Source organism: Oryza sativa, chromosome 9 (assembly GCF_034140825.1).
Source record: "Oryza sativa Japonica Group chromosome 9, ASM3414082v1".
NCBI lineage: Eukaryota > Viridiplantae > Streptophyta > Magnoliopsida > Poales > Poaceae > Oryza > Oryza sativa.
Window position 1 is genome coordinate 5,177,109 of NC_089043.1, and position 18,708 is coordinate 5,195,816.

Consider the following 18,708-nt stretch of genomic DNA (forward strand, 5'->3'; position numbering starts at 1 on the left):
CTAGTTTTATCTTGTGTTTGTCCATCTTTCTTTCAGTAGCAGTCAGTTCAGTTTCCTGGCTGGCCCTGAACCCAAGAAAATGAACAGTAAGCTAAATAGAAAAAAATAATCAATCCACTCCCAGTGAATGAATCATCAGATGCTGCTGAGCCTAACTCTAACTGTAGTTGTTCTAGCGATTCTAGCACTAGTACACTAGTGCAATTTACCCTTCACTTTCACCTTATCAAGGAAAATACTTAAAAAGCGATGTTAAAGGGAAAAAGAGGAAAAATCTCTGTTAACTACATTGAACAGCCTTGAAATTTTTTGTAAAGCTGCAATAAAGGCTTTGGATGAAAGGAGAGATATTTTAGCAGCGATTTTATCATGCTGCATTTAGTAGCAGCAGATTATTTGTTATTTGAAAACTCAAAATTCCAACCAAGAGATTGATTTGTACTTATCCATAATCTGGTATTAAACCCCACCTTTAATCAGGTGATTAGAATTGCCTTGATGAGCATGGATATTGTCACTGCATTTACCTTCAGACTTTTTTCCCCTTGAAAACTCAAAATCCCAACCAAGAGTTCAATATGTACCTATCCATAATTTGGTAGTAGTAAACCCACTTTTAATCAGGTGATTAGGATTTACCAGGTGCACACATACTGTCGCAGGGACTAGTTAGTTAATGGGAGGTGAAAGAAAGAACATGAGTGAGAGAGAGAGAGAGAGAGAGAGAGAGGGGGGGGGGGGGGAATGCTGCTACTCTAGTAGTAGGAGTAGCTAACAACCAAGAAGATGCCATGTCCTTGTTGCAGGGGCAGTGGTGGTAAGGTAAGAAATGCAGCAGTATAAGCAGTAAGCACTCCACTCACTCACCAAAAGCAGAAAAAGAAAGAAAGAAAGAAAGAAAGAAAAGGGACAAGGAGATTAACTAAGACACACCCCACCTACACACTCTTCTTCCTCCTCTTCCTTCTTCTTCTTCCTCTTCTTCTCCTCCATTTCCATTTCTCCACCCACCACCAAACATCTCCGGATCCTTCGCTCCATCCTCCTCCTAAGAAGAGCCCAAGAAGCCAGCAAGATCCAAAGATCAAGAGCAGCATTTGTAGCTGCAACTGCTGGTGCTGGTGCTGTTGCTGTTAGATCGAGGAGGATTCAACAAGTGTGTTGGTGGTGGTGGAAGTTGTTACAGAATTGCGGGTGAGAGAAGTTTCTTCACCGCACCTCACCAAAATCTCCATCCATCCGTCTGAATCCCAACTCCACCTGCAACTGCAACTGCACGGCGAGATTGCAGTACAACCCAAGAAACCATGATGAAGTGGCAGCATCAGTAGCAGTAGCAGCAGCAGGAGGAGGAGGAGGAAGAGGGCTCCTCTTTAATCCTTGCTTCACTCATCTTCATCAGAATCCTCCTTATTGGCTCCGCCTCGCATTCTGTGCTGCATCGGCTGTTGTATGGTCGGTGGCGAAGATGACGATGGAGCACGGCGAGGATTGCTGCGTCAAGGTGGCCGTCCATGTCCGCCCGCTCATCGGCGACGAGAAGCTTCAGGGCTGTAAGGACTGCGTCTCCGTCGTCTCCGGCAAGCCGCAGGTATTCCTTCTCTTCTCTTTTTATCACTCACTCATTTGGCTTCTTTTTTCTTGTTTATACGTCCCAATTCAGAGAGACTAGATTGACTCTCATCCTGTCAATTGTTTCTGGATTTCTCTTTTATTTTATTTTTTTTGGGGGGGACGTGATTTCCTGGGAAAATCCAAACAATATGATAAGTTCTCTGCATTGTTCTTTTAAGATTACCTGAAATTTTTAATTAAATTCAGAGATTGGAGACATATTTTGTCCAAGTCAAGAAAGAAAAATCTCTGACTCTGTTTTTCTCTGTTGAGTACAAGAACAGAGGAGCTCAGAAGAGGACTTGTTGTTTCCCCCAATTTTGGTCCTCTAATTCAGAAAAAAAAACTTGTCAAAATTCATGGAGAATCTAGCTTGCTTCCTTGTTTTAGCTCCCTATGAAATGATAGAGATGCCCATCTGTTCGCTTTCCCTTTCTCTTAGTTTTGTTTTCTTTTCCTTTTGATCATCATTAAATGAGGCTCTAGAGTCTTCCTTCTCCTTTTTTCTTCTTCAGAATAAAATTGTATATATTTTTTTCACTGTCGGCAGCGCCAAATGTTCCTCATTTTTTGGTGTGAAGTTGCGTCCAATGTTGATGACGCTAATGCTATACCCTTTCTTTTATCTGGGGCTGGAATTCTGTCAGCATCACGCAATTATCACCCAGGTTTTCTTTCTCCAGTTTTGTCCATCCAACACTCATCCTTGTTGGATTCTTCCCTTCCCTTCCTTTTCTTTCTTCCATCAAGATTTATTAAGTCATTTTCTCAGACAAAACGCAGCAAGATTAATTAGGTTCCTTAATTAATCTAATCCTCCATTACACAAACTCGAATGATGAGATCTGGCTTAGGTATCATATTCTTTTGGTAAGATGGTTTGCTCTCCATAAGACTGTTGTTTGTTGATCTTTCTTGGGTTCCCCACCAATTTCATTTCTTTGGGAGATGATGAAAAGTTACTTTCTTTCATTCTCCCAAATCAATCTTTTTACCGGTGGTGGCGGTGGTGATGATGGGGGTGAAAAAAAAGGGCATATCTTTCTTTGTTTTGTTGTTGCTGATGGGTTTTGTTGTTGCAGGTTCAGATCGGGAGCCATTCCTTCACCTTCGACCATGTGTACGGCAGCTCCGGCACGCCGTCGGCGGCCATGTTCGAGGAGTGCGTGGCGCCGCTCGTCGACGGCCTCTTCCAGGGCTACAACGCCACCGTGCTCGCATACGGCCAGGTCCGCCATTGCCATTGCCATCCAATCATATGCTTCCATCTCCATCCCCATGTGCCACCATGGACCACCATGTTGGGGAAGATGCAAAAGCCAGCACCACATCATGTGCTCCTGCTCCTGCTCCTCCTGCTGCTGCCTGCTAATCCCCTTTTCTTTTCTTTTCCTTTTCTTTTCACACTTGCTTATTAGTTGCTTTTCTTCTCCAGCTGTTTCTGCCTCATGATGCTAGATCATTTTCTTGTTTTTTCACATCCTCTGTGAACAAAAAAAGGAAAAGAAGAGAAGAGATTGGAAAAATGCTGATTGATTTGGTGGTTGTTTCATCTCTTCCTTTTTACAGACTGGGTCAGGGAAGACCTACACCATGGGGACGGCCTGCAAGGAGGGCTCACACATTGGGATTATCCCGCGTGCCATGGCCACGCTGTTCGACAAGATCGACAAGCTCAAGAACCAAGTAGAGTTCCAGCTGCGCGTTTCGTTTATTGAGGTAAATTACCTGTTCCTGGATGAATCAAACATTTGTGGGATTGTAGAGAATCCAATTGTGCTCGTTCTCTTGATAGATTCTGAAAGAAGAGGTGAGGGATTTGCTTGATCCTGCTACTGCTGCTGTTGGCAAACTTGAGAATGGAAATGGACATGCAACCAAGTTGTCGGTTCCAGGTAAACCCCCTGTTCAGATCCGGGAGGCGTCGAACGGGGTCATAACGTTAGCAGGATCGACCGAAGTGCATGTCACTACCCAGAAAGAAATGACGGCATGCCTTGAGCAAGGATCTCTGAGTCGTGCAACTGGAAGTACCAACATGAACAACCAATCAAGGTTAGCAAACATTATCCTAATCATTCGTCCTTTACCTTTTTTAGAGGAGGAAGCAGGTCCATTGATCAACCATAATTGATGACAAGAAACTAGCATCATTATGGTCAGAAACTGGCAATCTTTGCAGGATACAGCTGTTTGTGATGATTTCTTGCTTCTATGTTTAGTGTAGGACCTTTTTGCAGGATTAGTCAATGTATTGTCCTACCCTCAAAAGAGAAACCAATTATTTGTCTAGTTTCAAGTAATTAATTCTCTGCTCAAGTGCTTTAGGACACATTCAATCAGATTGGTTACCTGATATTCCGTTACTAAATTCTACAAACTTTAATGAACTTTATGCTTTTGGTTTCGGCATGTAATAGTCGTTCCCATGCCATCTTCACAATCACATTGGAGCAGATGCGCAAAGCAGATCCCATCATGACTTTAGATGGAATGCCTATTGAAGAGATGAATGAAGACTATCTCTGTGCCAAACTCCACTTAGTAGATCTTGCTGGATCAGAACGTGCTAAAAGAACTGGTTCTGATGGCCTTCGGTTTAAGGAAGGTACTTGGCATGTTGCTTGTTCTATCTGAATCCCTAATCAAACATCCATCTTGTCTTGAAACAAGATACTCCGTATAATTTATTTATGTATCATGTCATCAGGTGTTCATATCAACAGAGGACTTCTTGCTCTTGGCAATGTCATCAGTGCTCTCGGTGATGAGAAAAAGAGGAAAGAAGGCGCTCATGTTCCTTACCGGGACAGCAAACTCACTCGCCTTCTGCAGGTATTATTCTTCTGACCCAAGTGCACAGGCCTTTGTACAGAAGCATTGAATTCATAGCTCTGTTCAAGAAGTAGGGCCAGCTCACATTTAAGCATATATAATACTTGAATCTTTGCATTTAGTTTCTTTCATTTTACTAACTAATCTGTTTTATATCTATTTTATTATTATAGGACTCTCTAGGTGGAAACAGCAAGACTGTAATGATAGGTAATTCATTTGGTTGGAGATTGTTTAATCATATTTTTATATGATTTAGGATTTTTTCTAAATAATGCTTGTCAAAGTTCCAGAATTGGGGTTTAAAATAAAAAAAAATAAAACGATGATCTATTCATTTTATCTTCGGTAAAAAAAAATGCATCTTGTCATATGATTTAATTTGTTTTCATAAATAAGAAAACTCGGATGTACCTTGATTTTCACTAACTGTTTTGGTTGATATTACTATTACATGCAACTGACATGGATCTATATTTTTCTCCTGCAGCCTGTATTAGTCCAGCAGATATCAATGCTGAAGAAACACTGAACACTTTGAAATATGCTAACCGCGCTCGTAACATCCAGAATAAGCCAATTGTAAGTTCATTAAAATGGTCTCGTCAGAAAAGTATCTGACATTTATCTGCGTTATGTTTCTTTAATTAATTGGTTTGGTTCCGTCAAGGTGATTATTTGACATCCCTATATTTACTTTCCTATTTTCAGGTAAATAGAAATCCTGTTGCTGATGAGATGAAAAGGATGCGCCAGCAAATTGAATACTTGCAAGCAGAACTCGTTTCAGCTCGAGGAGGAGTTGTCTTAGATGATGTTCAGGTAAATTCTTTTCTCGTCTATCCTCAGTGTCCTTGACCATCTTGTTCTATAAGGCACACTCACTCACAATAACAGTATGAGTATAATAACAAGTGGTTCCATTTTCAGGGTCTCAGGGAAAGGATCTCAATGCTTGAACAGAAAAATGAAGACCTTTGCAGGGAACTGTATGACCTTCGCAACCATGGTTACACTGATCCTTGTGAACCTGAACTGCAAGTATGTTGATGAGTTCTTCTGCAAGCTTTCGGAGATTTTACATTTGAAAACAAGCATACAATTTACTCTTCTACGGCTTCTTTCATGATAGATTCCCTTTTCTCTCAAAGGAAATAAAAGAGGGGACATAACATGACATTGTCTACTATGGATTGTTTTCATGCAATTGCGCTTGAAATGGTATATGATAAACCATGCATATAACTATTTTTATCTCTTTCAGAAAATTGGAACTGGTTACACTAAAGGTGAAGGGCTCAAAAGAAGCTTGCAAAGTACAGAACCATTTGATGTCCCCATGACTGACTCAGTAAGAGGTAATCTATTAGCACCTTCATTATTTCATCTCGTTGGCATTCAGAAATTTTATTCAGTCCCATCTTAAGCCATGACTAAGCAGTGAACATGGTGGACTACTATTTTCATTTTATTTTTCCTTGATAATTTCCTTATTCTGCGATAATTCTGGACCTCCAGCAGGCAGCCCTAAAGATATTGATGATGAAGTGGCCAAAGAATGGGAACACACAATGCTGCAGGATAGCATGGGCAAAGAGTTGAATGAATTAAACAGACAACTGGAGCAAAAGGAGGTAATACAGAAAACGTTTAAATAAATCAATGTGTTTTAATCTTCTAGGGGTGATTAAACAAATACACGAGCTAATGTTCGTTCCTGGATGATATATGATTGTACATATCTCAATCAAGCTTCTTGTGCAACTTCATTTTTCTGGATACTCAATTCATCTCCATATGTTGTATCATGGTGACAGTTAAACGTGTTGTCAAAGAAGTTACAAGGATCATTGGTTGTACCATTTTTAATTTCAATATGATGGAAGTGTGGATATGAACATTATTTTTAATGGTTCACTGAATGTACATGCAGTGACATGCTACTCTTGTTAATCTGCTCATGCTTGCCAAGACCTACCTTAAATTTTCTCAATTTCTTTGCAGTCTGAGATGAAAATGTATGGATCTGACACTGTTGCACTTAAACAACACTTTGGAAAGAAACTTTTGGAGCTTGAAGAAGAGAAAAGAGCTGTACAGGTTTGTTTTAAAAAAAAATCTTCCCATTAGCATATTCACTCATCCAACAGTTGTGTTTTCCTAACCTTTGCTAACGAGAAAGTTCTGAACAATTTCAGCAAGAAAGGGACAGATTGTTAGCTGAAGTTGAAAGTCTAAATGCTGATGGACAAACACACAAGTTGCGAGATGCCCAGCTGCAAAAATTAAAAACCCTTGAAGCACAGGTGAATAAACCTTTATAATTTGTTTGAATGCAGTTCGTGTTGTTCAGTACATGTTGGTCATACAAGACTTGGACCTGCAGATTCTAGACCTCAAGAAAAAGCAGGAGAACCAAGTTCAACTTCTGAAGGAAAAGCAAAAGAGTGATGAAGCTGCTAAGAAGTTGCAGGAAGAAATTCATTCTATAAAGGCACAGAAGGTTGTCTTCCCTTTCTCATCATGTCAAGTTCTAATGCATCACATTTTACACTATCGTAAGTCATAACAATTTTGCCAACCTTGTTCCATTATCAGGTTCAACTACAACATAAAATCAAACAAGAAGCGGAACAATTCCGGCAATGGAAGGCTACCCGTGAAAAGGAACTCCTGCAGGTATGAATAATTTAATATGCAGTTAAAGCAAATAACTGCAAAATTGCTATGTCATTAAATTAAATTCATATAGAACAAGGAACGGGTAAAAATGATGTGACCGTATCTACTTAGAGATTCATCTCTAACCCCTTTTTATGTAATGTTTCTGTTGTACTATTTTTGTGGTAAGCATTATGAGAAGTAAACCTCACTTACTGTTTCCTGAATGCAGTTGAGGAAAGAGGGGCGGCGAAATGAGTATGAACGCCACAAACTTCAAGCACTTAATCAGCGGCAGAAGTTGGTAAGCTTCTTATGTAGAATTGTATTTCAAAGAAAAGAAAGTGTCAATGTGAAAGTTTGGAAAAATTATAAGTTTATTGTAGGCATTATCCAAACTATCATTATTTGGACTATCTTAAAATACTAAGCTTCACTTTATGTGTAACTAGCTGCCCTGACATAGTTTTCGTCAAAGTTCATATCTTACTTAGCTATATAATTACGTGTAAGTTTTTCCCTCATATTATCATGTCTATTTATAAAATATTAAATATCAAAGTTTTGCATCTTTATGCAGGTTTTGCAGAGGAAGACTGAAGAAGCTGCGATGGCTACCAAAAGGCTGAAAGAGTTACTAGAGGCTCGGAAATCATCAGGACGTGACAACTCAGGTATCTCTCTCCGCATTGCGACCATTTTTCGCATTATAATTAATACTCCCAATCTAACAGCTCTTCCTTCTTTTTCTTTTTTTTTTTTTTTGCTTTCTTCCAAACACATCAGGCATGAATGGTACTTCTCCTGGCTCTCATGTAAGTTATTTTCCATACTTAAAGAAAAAGATCAGTTGCTTATTTGGAAATATCCTTGAGAATACTTTTTTTTGTAATGCAGATGACTGAGAAATCATTGCAAAAATGGCTAGAGCAAGATTTGGAAGTCATGGTGCATGTTCATGAAGTTCGAAACGAATATGAAAAGCAAAGTCAATTGTATGTGATTCATTTTATTTCCTTCCCAAATGTAAATTATAGAGATCATTCCTCATGTAATGCATGATTATGATGACTAATTTAAATGGTTTTAAAGGCGTGCTGCACTTGGTGAGGAGCTTGCCATTTTAAAACAAGAAGATGTCATGTCTGGTGCAGCTAGTCCGCCCAGAGGGAAGAATGGAAACTCTAGGTAACTGTTATCCCCATAGTTCTATTTTGTAGTTCAGGTACCTTTAAGCTGGACAGTATCTTTAATCCATATATTATCACAAACTGTTTAAGAAATATAAGAGCACCGTTTAATATGTCCTTGTCTGTAATCTGGTTGTTATATTTGGGTCCGTATTTTATATTTCTCATATTTTCTCAAAATGTGCAATCAGCACATCCAAATATTTATGCTTGTATTGCTGCATTTTGTTTCTCAGGGCAAATACTTTGTCACCAAATGCAAGACAAGCTAGGATAGCATCACTTGAAAGCATGGTGACAATATCTTCAAATACTCTCGTTGCTATGGCTTCTCAACTCTCAGAAGCTGAAGAAAGAGAGCGTGCATTCTCTGGGCGTGGTCGGTGGAATCAGTTGCGTTCAATGGCAGAGGCAAAGAGTTTACTGCAGTATATATTTAACGTTGCTGCAGATGCAAGGTTGGTATTTATTCTTTTGGCTTCATTATTTAATAGTATGGTAGCATCCATCCTTGTAGGACTTCTCAATTTGCAGAACCTGGAAACAAATTATTTTTACTAAAGAGCTAAAAATCTCACTTTTTCTTTCTAAATAGTTGAAAATCTGTAAGTGTTATTTTGCTAAGAATATGGCACTGATTCGAATAAAAGAGTGTGGTACTGATTTGAAAATAGGAATAACAAAAAAAAAATTCTGAACTCAAAGGGCAACTTTATTTCTTCCTGAAAGCATGACAACAATGTGAATGGAAGAACAATGCAAAGCCGTTTTTATGATACTCTGTAAAAATGATCATTTGTACAAAAGTATGGAACTAACCTTCACTGTTGAAATATCAGATGCCAAGTAAGGGAGAAAGAGATGGAGATCAAGGAAATGAAGGAGCAAATGACAGAGCTTGTGACCATCCTTCGACACAGCGAATCACGTAGAAGGGAAACGGAAAAGCAGCTTAAGCAAAGAGAGCAGGCAGCTGTAACTGCCACTACATCTCCAGTATGGTTTCTATGAGCTCACAGCAATTACCCCTCAGTAGAAAAAAATGTTGAATGATGAAAGGATTACCTAAACATCTAAAACAAATATCTGGTGGTGAGGAGGGTATTTAACATCTCCATTACCCATGTTCAAATTCTCTCGTACGCCCTGCTTGAAAGGGCGAAAAGAAGAAAACATATCATAGGGTATAGTAGATGGAACTGACAAAAAAACATTGAGTCACTTGAATCCCTAACTGATAGTCACAAGAGTACAAGATATTCAACAAATATCGTGATAGTTCTTAATGGAAATTTTATGCATCTTACAGGGAAACGGAAATGGTTCAGTGAAGCACTCTGCTGATGACTCCAACACACCATTGTCACCAGTTGCGGTGCCTGCACAGAAGCAGCTGAAGTACTCTGCTGGAATTGTAAATAGCCCCAGCAAAGGGGTTCCTGCATTCAACAAACAACATCTTAAGGTATCTCTACCCCCCTGAAATACTCTTTGTTCTATCTCCCTCTCTCGTATTTAAAATTGGTGACGTACAATGCAGATGGTTCCTATGGCACAGTTGCCTGTTGGCAAGAAGGTTTCAATAGCAGGGCAATCAGGAAAACTTTGGAGATGGAAAAGAAGCCACCACCAGTGGCTACTGCAGTTCAAGTGGAAGTGGCAAAAGCCCTGGAAATTGTCCGAGATGATTCGACACAGTGACGAAACGATGACAAGGACTCGACCCAGACCCCAGCTTCTTCCTCATAGACCTCAAAGAGTGATGTGAAAAAGGCTTTTCTTTTCTTTTTTTTCTTCGTCTCCACATGGACTGACACGGTTTACACAGCTAACTACCTCCACAAGGGTAACAATGCAGCTAAAAGCTCCAGGAGATCTCCTTCGTGCTTCGATTTTACTTAGCCACGGGATCGAAAAAAAAAAAGTATATGTTCATAGGGTGACTGTCTTTGGATGTAAATTTCTTGTGCCTATATAGTGAGTGTGAATGTTAGAGATGAAAATTTAGCGAGTGAGCGAGGGAGGGAGTGGCCGTTCTTCGCGAAAGCACTGACTGAGCACAATGCTTCATGTTTCAGCACTCATCAACTGGTGAGATGTCATACTTGTTGTCCTTCTGCATATAAGGAAAAATCTGTCGAAGGATGGCGTCTTGTAAAGTCCTTTCTGGTGTGCTTTTGTGATCTTGCATGGGTATAGTTGCAAGAATGATGATGAAAGTTGAGATTTTGGGTGCTTGGGCAGTGCTTATTTTCTTGTCCTTTTTTCTTTTTTGTTGATACAACACTAAGATTACATTGGTTTGGTTTGTGTTAGGAGTCTATTGATGTACTACAGCAACTTGTGCCCCTATATTTTGGCCAATTGTGTATTCTGTGCTGTTGATGCTTTGACTAAATAGAGAGCAGTTTGTGTCGACGTCTATCTAAAGACTCTGAACTTCGATGGCAAACAGCCAACAGCGACTGTTGCTTAGAATTTCAGCATCTACAGCAACGTTTTGTGTTTTTCATTGGTAACATGTGCCAACCTGTTCAAGTGTGCATAACTATTTATTAAAACATACTAGAAACCGCTACTTTATGTTTGATCCGCATTTTCGCTGCGAATAGTGAGCTAACAATGTTCATATGTTTTTGACAATAGTATAATAAAACACAGACACGGGGTCGATTGAGCTAACGATGTAAAACTAAGCTAGTCTGTTTCTGCCAATCTTAGCTATTTTCTTGTTGCAGTCGACTGATACAGTCATTTGTCGGTAATAACGTGAAAAGATGCCAATTTCTGAGGAATTATTCTAACACAAAATTATTGTGTCATAATCCGTTGTAGTCTAGCTGGTTAGGATACTCGGCTCTCACCCGAGAGACCCGGGTTCGAGTCCCGGCAACGGAATTTATGCGTTTTGGCCCAACATAAAGAATCACTGTTGCCTTCACAAGACTCAAATCCTTGTCTGATTTCAAAGAATTGTCCAAGTTTTTGTTTTTCTGGTTCAGAGTTCAGAGGGCAATTTCAGCATCCATGTTTGTCATTCAAGTTCCGAACCCGCGTGCTATCTTTGCTCGGGCGTTTGGGTGAAATAGGGCTTTCGTGCTATCACACATTCACACTCCATCAAACCAAATGCACAGAAAAATTATAAAGCTTTAAGAAAACAGAAAATTGTTCTATGGCATAACTATCTCAAGCTTAAGAAAACAATCATTCTTCTCCTGCTGTATTGGTATTATGCTTTACGGTCAACAGATCATTCTGTCTAAGGCACAGCTCAAAGCATGTGCCACGGCTAGGTTATGCAAACAACATCCAGCCAGGAAAACCAAATAACATTATGATTTATGTCCAGATTTATAGTTTTAGGAAATGTCTCATCCGTCCAAAATTCCTTATATTTTGAAACGGAGGTAGTATGATTTATGAAGGCATCAATGAAAAATCCACATTAGTACTTGAATAGATTCTGCATACATCAACCATCATGTCTCTGTCTGCATACACCATCATGCAAATTAATTGGCATGCAACCATGCATAACCTAAAGTCTCTACATTGCATCAATACTTCCACTGTTACTGCTGTGTACAATACAAAACTTATGAAAAATCAGCACATCCAGAATGCCTCAAAAACAAGGGTTAAGCATACCACCTGTGCAGCCACATTGCCTTGTCACCTCCTTTTCAGATAATCTGTTAGAAACAACAAGAGGCGATTAGTGGTTACAATAGGAATGCGACTGAAGTTTCATTTGGTTCGTTCACAATCCATACAAGCTTACAAAGGGATTGGCAAAGGTTAGTTCTCAGCTCTAATTTATAAAATTAAACCCCACACAAGTGGGAAGACAAAACAATGGAACACGCACAGTGAAAGATCAGTAGTATTTCTTCCACACAAACTGCACATCACATCTATCTATGAAATTTTGAAACAACTACTTCCTCCGTTTCATATTATAAAACTTTCTAGCATTGCCCACATTCGTATATATGTTAATGAATCTAGTCACATATGTGTGCCTAGATTCATTAACATCTATATAAATGTGGGCAATGCTAGAAAGTCTTATAACCTGAAACGGAGGCAGTACCTTACAATACCAACCCATAGGAAAAAAAAATGGAACACCTACAGTTCAGGTCTTACTGAATAGTACTAGCCAGCATTAAAAGTGTGCAGTGCTTCTAAAGTGTCACAGATTGATCACCACAAACTTATTTCAGCAGCACATTGCTACGTGATTTTGCCTGTCCGAAATTATCATGCATCACTCGTCACAACTATCTAATCACAATCCAGGATCTTAACAGCCTAGTTAGGACTTAAGATCAGATGCTAGCTGCAGACGTGGCTAAAGATGCTTATAAACCTTACTGACATGCTTGTAAATTGTAAGTTGTAACTGCAATAAGAGGTTATATTAGGCAACTAAGGAGCTTGTCCAAATTAGTTCATAACCTCTTGAATTACAATACTGTATGCTCAGCTGATATCAGATGTCGAGAACTCACCAGTTGATGGGTTTAACATCCCATCTACTCGGACGCTTCCTCTTACAAATCAATCTGGCAGGCTGTTCCTCGTTATCGGATTCACTTTCGTACTCTTCGATCCACCCATAACAGGGCCTCCTTGTGCCATATGTTACTTTGGCTTCAGGAAGGGGCAGAGTTGCTTCAACTGCAGGCAGGTCAACAAGCATGGGGTCCGCGTCCTCGACTTGTTGTTCAGTCTCAGCAGGCATCACATTGTGCACCTCTATGATTGACATGCTCTTGTCTTCCAATGGTGCCTCCTCCAATTGCTGCATTACACGCCAATACCTTTTAATAATTGCACACTACGCATTGATTGTAATTTTCAGAAACCGTGGAACAAGCAATTTTCAGTCTAGAGCTACAAATCGAGTTGTATCAGCACCTAATTCGAACTGGAAGAACGTCATATCAAATCGTAATGATTAGTTCTCAAATTATCAAATAAGGCACTTCACACTGAGAACTAGATGTCTTTGGCAGCAGTGGGTGACTGAAAAACTAAGGGTGGGTCTGGAAAATGAAGAGCCTGAACGATCTATGTTTGCAAGTTGCAACAGAGAAAGGGGCATGTTCTGAGAACAAAAAAATGGCAGCAGCAGGTGCAGCTATGAAGCAATTTTTTTTTTAAAAAAATACAGATCAAGCTCATCGAGGCCCAGAATTCGAAGTGAAATTCATGATGTTCAATAACTAGGAGACCTCAAATCATCTACTAAAACTTGGTCACTGTAATAATGATTGAATCAAGGGTTAATTGGATCCATGCCACTACAAATATGTTGATTCAGAAAAATACCACTACAATTCGTCTAGTCGTAGCCGTGCCACTGAAATTTTACAAATTTGGAACGGTGCCACTGCCTTCACGTTTTACATCCATCTCTTCTTATTTTCCATTTTCTTCCTTCGTTCTCCCGTCTTCTTCCTGCACTGACGAGCCGCGAGTGGCGGTGGGACCTACGAGCGACGGCGGGACCTCGGCGGTTCGGTGGTGGCGGTGGCAAAAAGGGAAGGGGAAAGGGTAGGAGAGAATCTATCCCTCTCACCAGATCTGGATGGAGTTGAGGCGAGGCGACACCACCGGCGATGGAGCTCCGCGTGGACCCCATGGCCTCAGCCGATTGCCCTTCTTCCCTACCCTCGTCGTTCCATCTCCAAGCTCAAATCCCAAAACCCTACCCATGGCTACCTCTTCCACCAGCTCCTCCTCGGCCCCTGCCGTGGTGGCTGCGGCGGCTGAGGCCATCGACGGGCCAATCCTTAGTGTTGTCTCAAAACGGCTCCACGCACTGTGGAAGAAGCACAAAAAGATCCTCCAAATGGAGGAATCGCTCACCAACGGGAGGAAGCTGAACAAGGAGCATGAGGAGGTGCTCTGATCCAAGCCCGTTGTCGTCATGCTCATTGACGAGTGGATGCGCACCCCGCTCGCCGCCGCACTCGCCGAGGAGCTCTCCTCCCACCCCGCCCCTTCCCCATCCACCGTCGCGCCTTCCTTCCTCCTCCGGCGCTAATTCCTCTGTTGAGGATCTACTTGCGCTCATCTACTTCGGCTCCCTCTTCGACGTGAAGCTGCATACCGAGTTCGTCGCCACCATGCTCGAGCGTGCAAGGAGTGGGACTGCTGCATCACCTATGACTATATCCGCCCTTGCCGCCTCATGCCCTGCTGCGGTCCCGCCTCACACCCTGTCGCTTACCGGTCCCGCCACTCATCGGTGCGGGAAGACGATGGGAGAAAGAAGGAAAGAAAACGGAAAAAAAAAGGAAGAGATGGATGGAAAACGTGACAGCGATTGTACAGTTCCAATTTTGTAGAATTTCGGTAGCACAACTACAAATAGATAAATTGTAGTGGCTGTAGGATCATAGTGGTCGTGGCATTTTTCTGAATCGACATATTTATAATGGCATGGATCCAATCAACCCTTGAATCAAACAGATACATTGTGCCCATGTCATAGTATTACTGTTACCATCAAAACTACTAAACAAAACCGATTTAGAACAAGGTGTAAAACCACCTATATATTATTGGAAATTTGGGTGCAAAGCACTAATTAGGTTGGATTCCCCTTGCCTTTTTTTTTTCAGAAATTGCAACAGGATATACCGGTTTTTTAGAACAGGAATAGTTGGATAATGTTAAGAATTGAAGATGAACTTGCTGGATATAATGTTACTATTGGTAGAGCAGAAAAATAAAGTTTTTTGATGAATGTGGATTGTTGCATATATGTATTGATGAGTACGCGGACATTGTAATGTATTAAAAAAGAAGAAATTCTTTGGTAGTCGTAAGTAGTAGCAAATATAAAAATAGTTGACAGCCAGAAGTGGAAATAGAGGACATGAATGAATAGGATGATCATCAAGAGAGAGATGAATAGTAGAAGGAAGTAAAGCAGCAGCAGCACCTGTGGATGAGGGTGAGGCTGCTGTTGGTGATCCTCCTGCTCCTGCTTCTCGAAGAGCGCCTCCTGCACGACGCGGTACGAGTCTTCCTCCAGGAACGGCCACCCGTCGTTCCCCCCGTACACCTGCTCACACCACGACACACGAACAGAAATCACCAAGAATGCTAAGCTAGCTTGTCGATCGATCAACAGGGCCTAGAAGCAAGGAAAGGCGCGAGCTTTAATTTGTTGCATCTGGACACCTCCAAGAACACAGCAAATGTGGAATTTTGATCACCATTTCCGCGGTTCTTGGTCCCAAGAACAATCGAACAAAAAAAGAAAAGAGGAAAGAAACCCCGGGCCTGTGGTGACGGAGAGATCAGGAGGGAGGAGGGATTGAGCTGACGACCTGGAGGAGTTCCTTGACGACGGCACGGACGTCGGCGGTGGCGTAGCCCATGGGGGTGAAGTGGTCGATGGCGGCGTCGATCCGGCGCTCCCCCTTCTTGGGACGCTGCCGGGGCATTGCAAAGAGCGGAGGAAGACGGCGCCTAAAACGGAAAGTTTCCTCTTCACCCCTCCAAACTCCAAAACTCGACAACCCAAATAGGGTAACCGAAAGAGAACCCCCACCTCCGGAACTCATGCCTCTGCTATCAAATGCAGCGCCATGCCTCACTTTTGGGTCCGCCTGCCTCACACCATTTTTTCTGTCATAAATAATTTCATAATGAACAAGGGCCTTTTCTTTTCTTTTTGGGGCAATTTTTTTCTATTTTATGAGTATGAACGGGGTGGTAGTCTTAAATCATTCATCTCCTATTTGTTCCTTCCCTTATCCTAGAGGAGGTTGTGGTCCTCCAACACACACACATCTCTAAGCTAGCACCTTATCGGCTGGTGTAAAGGATCCTTACGCTTTATGTTTTTATCCATGCAACCTATCGGTTGATGTAAAAGATCCTTACGCTTTTTGTTTTTATCCGTAAGTGCACGGATAATCGAGTTCTTCCCCTAGCACAAAAGTGGTTTTTGATCTATCCACGTAAACACACACAACCATCATTGGCGCTGGTTGGCGATCCTTAGGCCCTTTGTTTTTAGTAAGCAAACAAACGTATGCATACTTCCTTCTCCATGATACGTCGAGGAGCTCTTTGATGACAATGTGATCTAACACCCTAGGGATTGTATCTATATATATATATATATATATATATATATATATATATATATATATATATATATATATATATATATATATATATATATATATATATATATATATATATATATATATATATAATTTGCACATGTAATCCTTGTATTGCATCATGTTGCCACTTTTGCTTTGCTTGAGTAGTTTAGAGCTTGTTTGGTTGCTGCCCTGACAACAAGTTGCCTGGCTGGAGACATGCCTAAGACTAATTTGTGAGTGTTTGGTTGCTACCCTAAGGCTCCTTCCACCTCGCCTGGCCTGATGTAACTCAGGCGCGGAATTAGCCTGAGCCAGACGACCAAAATCGGTCGCCTAGGCTTCAGACGCAGCAGCGCGCTACACATTAGCACCATAATCCCCTCATCCCCGCCGTGATAACTTCACACGAAGCTGCCGAGGCCGCCGCCGTTGCCGTCGCACGAAGCCATCGCAGCCACACGAAGACCCCTCCGGAGTGCTGCGTCATGCTTCACATGCAGATGCTCTTCTATGATGGATGCATGGATTTTGCAATTCTATTCTGATGGATGCGACATGGATCTGGGGATCTCTTTGCTCCTGTTCTTCTCTCTTTTTTCTCTTCTTGATGATTTCCTTGTTGATCCTGGTGTCTACGCAAAGCAGTGCCGCCGTCGTGCGGAGGCATCGTGTCGTCAGGCAAGGATTTCTTCCGCCCGTGGTTGAGTAAGCAGATCGACTTTACAATCTGGGTGCAATCTTTGCTTTCTTTTTTTTCCTTTTTCCCTTGTTTGTTCCCCCTTGTTTTTAGATTATTTTTTCCTTTCTTTGTTTTATGATTGATTTGTGTAGGGATCTGTTGCACTAGATGAATTTGGTTGTAGGTCAGATGCAATTAAATGCAAAAATTTGTGTCGGATATTAATACTTGACTTAGCGGCATAATAATCAAACATCTAATTGAATTTTTTTTCTCAGGCACAAGTGACAACCAAACAAGCACAGGCTCAAGCTGCCTGACCAGGTAGCCTACATTACAAACTTGAATGCCACTCAGGCTTACAAATTTCTCAGGCACGGAGGTGAGGGCACCAACCAAACAGGCTCTTAGTAATCCACATTTAAACACGACATACAAAATATTAACTCTCAAAAATACACGATAACTCATGAATTAACAATTTAATTTCTAAGTACATAAAAAGCTGTCACGACCGGAAATAACCCAACGGGCGTTCCTTACGTGCGTGTATTATTCCTTGTCCCAGGAGGCAAGTTACACCAAAAGTTGATACAATACAGAGTTTAACAAGCGGAAGCGTAACTAGATAATTTATTACATGGGCGGCGAAGGCCCAGCACACAAGAGACAAACGAAAAACAGCAGAAGACTAGGGCGATGACCACAGGCGCATGACGGCAGGCACGAGCTAGACACCAAAGCCTTCATCTTCCAGGAACTCCTCTTCTGGGTTTGGGAAAAATTGAGCAAGACTGAGTACAACCACCGTACTCAACAAGACACACCCACAAGTGCAGAATAAATGCAAGGGAGTACAAGGGAGTTATAATATAGGGGTTAAGTTTTGCAGTAAACAGTATTTAAAAGTCACTTAGTTGCCCAAAGCGATTTGGTAAACACGATCCTAGAGCTATACAAGATTATTAATCAAGGCCATGAACCCACATGAACCTGCCTTAACCCAAGGCCTACGATGATTCAGACCGAACTGGCAACCCGACCCTGGGTCCCAGCTCGTCCCAAGCCAACCCAGGCCAACCATTCCACATTTTAGTTGTTAAGCAGGTTTTAAGAATTAAAACACTAACTTGGGTACATTGCTAGGCTTGCCCATAACCGAGGGCGCGGCTATTCGAATAGGTTATACTCTGATCAGAGGTGTACATCTTTACCCACAAGATATGTCTTCCTCACGTGTAACCACGTGCCACATACCACCACGGCATACGGACGGAAGACATGACATAGTTTCCAACCCATCCTAGCCATAGACAAGAGTACCGACCCAACCCCACCTACGGCCAGAACCTCCGGGACAGGTAGGCAGGACTGAGCCCCTAGCAGCAGGACACCAGCCCTGTGCCATGACATCTCGACTACCGGGCCGCAGCTCGTGTAGCCTTCATTTGCCCTAGAGATGTCCATCGACCCCCGACTTCATCCATCTCCATCCGTGTACTTTTGTTTATAACCAGACTGAGCCACAAACTAAGCCTTACCCACTAGACATGTGGAAGTACGGTAGTGCTTTGCAACAGAGGCCCGA

At 41.6% G+C, this 18,708-nt stretch overlaps 2 protein-coding genes and 1 non-coding gene across 5 annotated transcripts; 2 read left to right on the top strand and 1 right to left on the bottom strand.

Moving 5' to 3' along the window:
* Window positions 1-931: 931 nt before the first annotated feature.
* KIN4A (kinesin-like protein KIN-4A) lies at window positions 932-10,722 on the top strand. 3 transcript variants are annotated; one of them, NR_175402.1, is made up of 25 exons: window positions 932-1,591; window positions 2,697-2,843; window positions 3,184-3,333; window positions 3,410-3,669; window positions 4,072-4,222; window positions 4,325-4,449; window positions 4,623-4,659; window positions 4,940-5,031; window positions 5,161-5,271; window positions 5,380-5,490; window positions 5,714-5,807; window positions 5,968-6,083; window positions 6,454-6,549; window positions 6,648-6,755; window positions 6,836-6,952; window positions 7,048-7,128; window positions 7,343-7,414; window positions 7,691-7,784; window positions 7,897-7,925; window positions 8,008-8,105; window positions 8,203-8,298; window positions 8,537-8,758; window positions 9,140-9,296; window positions 9,610-9,765; window positions 9,841-10,722. NR_175402.1 is itself a non-coding variant. In NM_001403707.1 (25 exons), the coding sequence occupies exons 1-25, from the start codon at window positions 1,469-1,471 to the stop codon at window positions 10,066-10,068; spliced, it is 3,108 nt and encodes a 1,035-aa protein (NP_001390636.1). In that variant the 5' UTR covers window positions 932-1,468; the 3' UTR covers window positions 10,069-10,722. The 3 variants fall into 3 exon arrangements, 2 of the variants coding, with proteins under 2 accessions (NP_001390636.1, NP_001390637.1); NM_001403707.1 differs by having other exon boundaries at window positions 4,035-4,222; NM_001403708.1 differs by having other exon boundaries at window positions 4,035-4,222; window positions 5,971-6,083.
* A 403-nt stretch (window positions 10,723-11,125) lies between these two features.
* TRNAE-CUC (transfer RNA glutamic acid (anticodon CUC)) lies at window positions 11,126-11,198 on the top strand. The gene has a single exon. It is a non-coding gene; the product is annotated as a tRNA-Glu (tRNA).
* A 537-nt stretch (window positions 11,199-11,735) lies between these two features.
* Window positions 11,736-15,817, bottom strand: LOC4346404 (probable inactive histone-lysine N-methyltransferase SUVR1). Its single transcript, XM_015755851.3, has 4 exons — window positions 15,653-15,817; window positions 15,262-15,384; window positions 12,818-13,110; window positions 11,736-11,995 (listed from the first exon to the last, which is right to left on the bottom strand). Coding segments are annotated over exons 1-4 (534 nt in total). The 5' UTR covers window positions 15,770-15,817; the 3' UTR covers window positions 11,736-11,994.
* Between the last annotated feature and the right edge of the window lie 2,891 nt (window positions 15,818-18,708).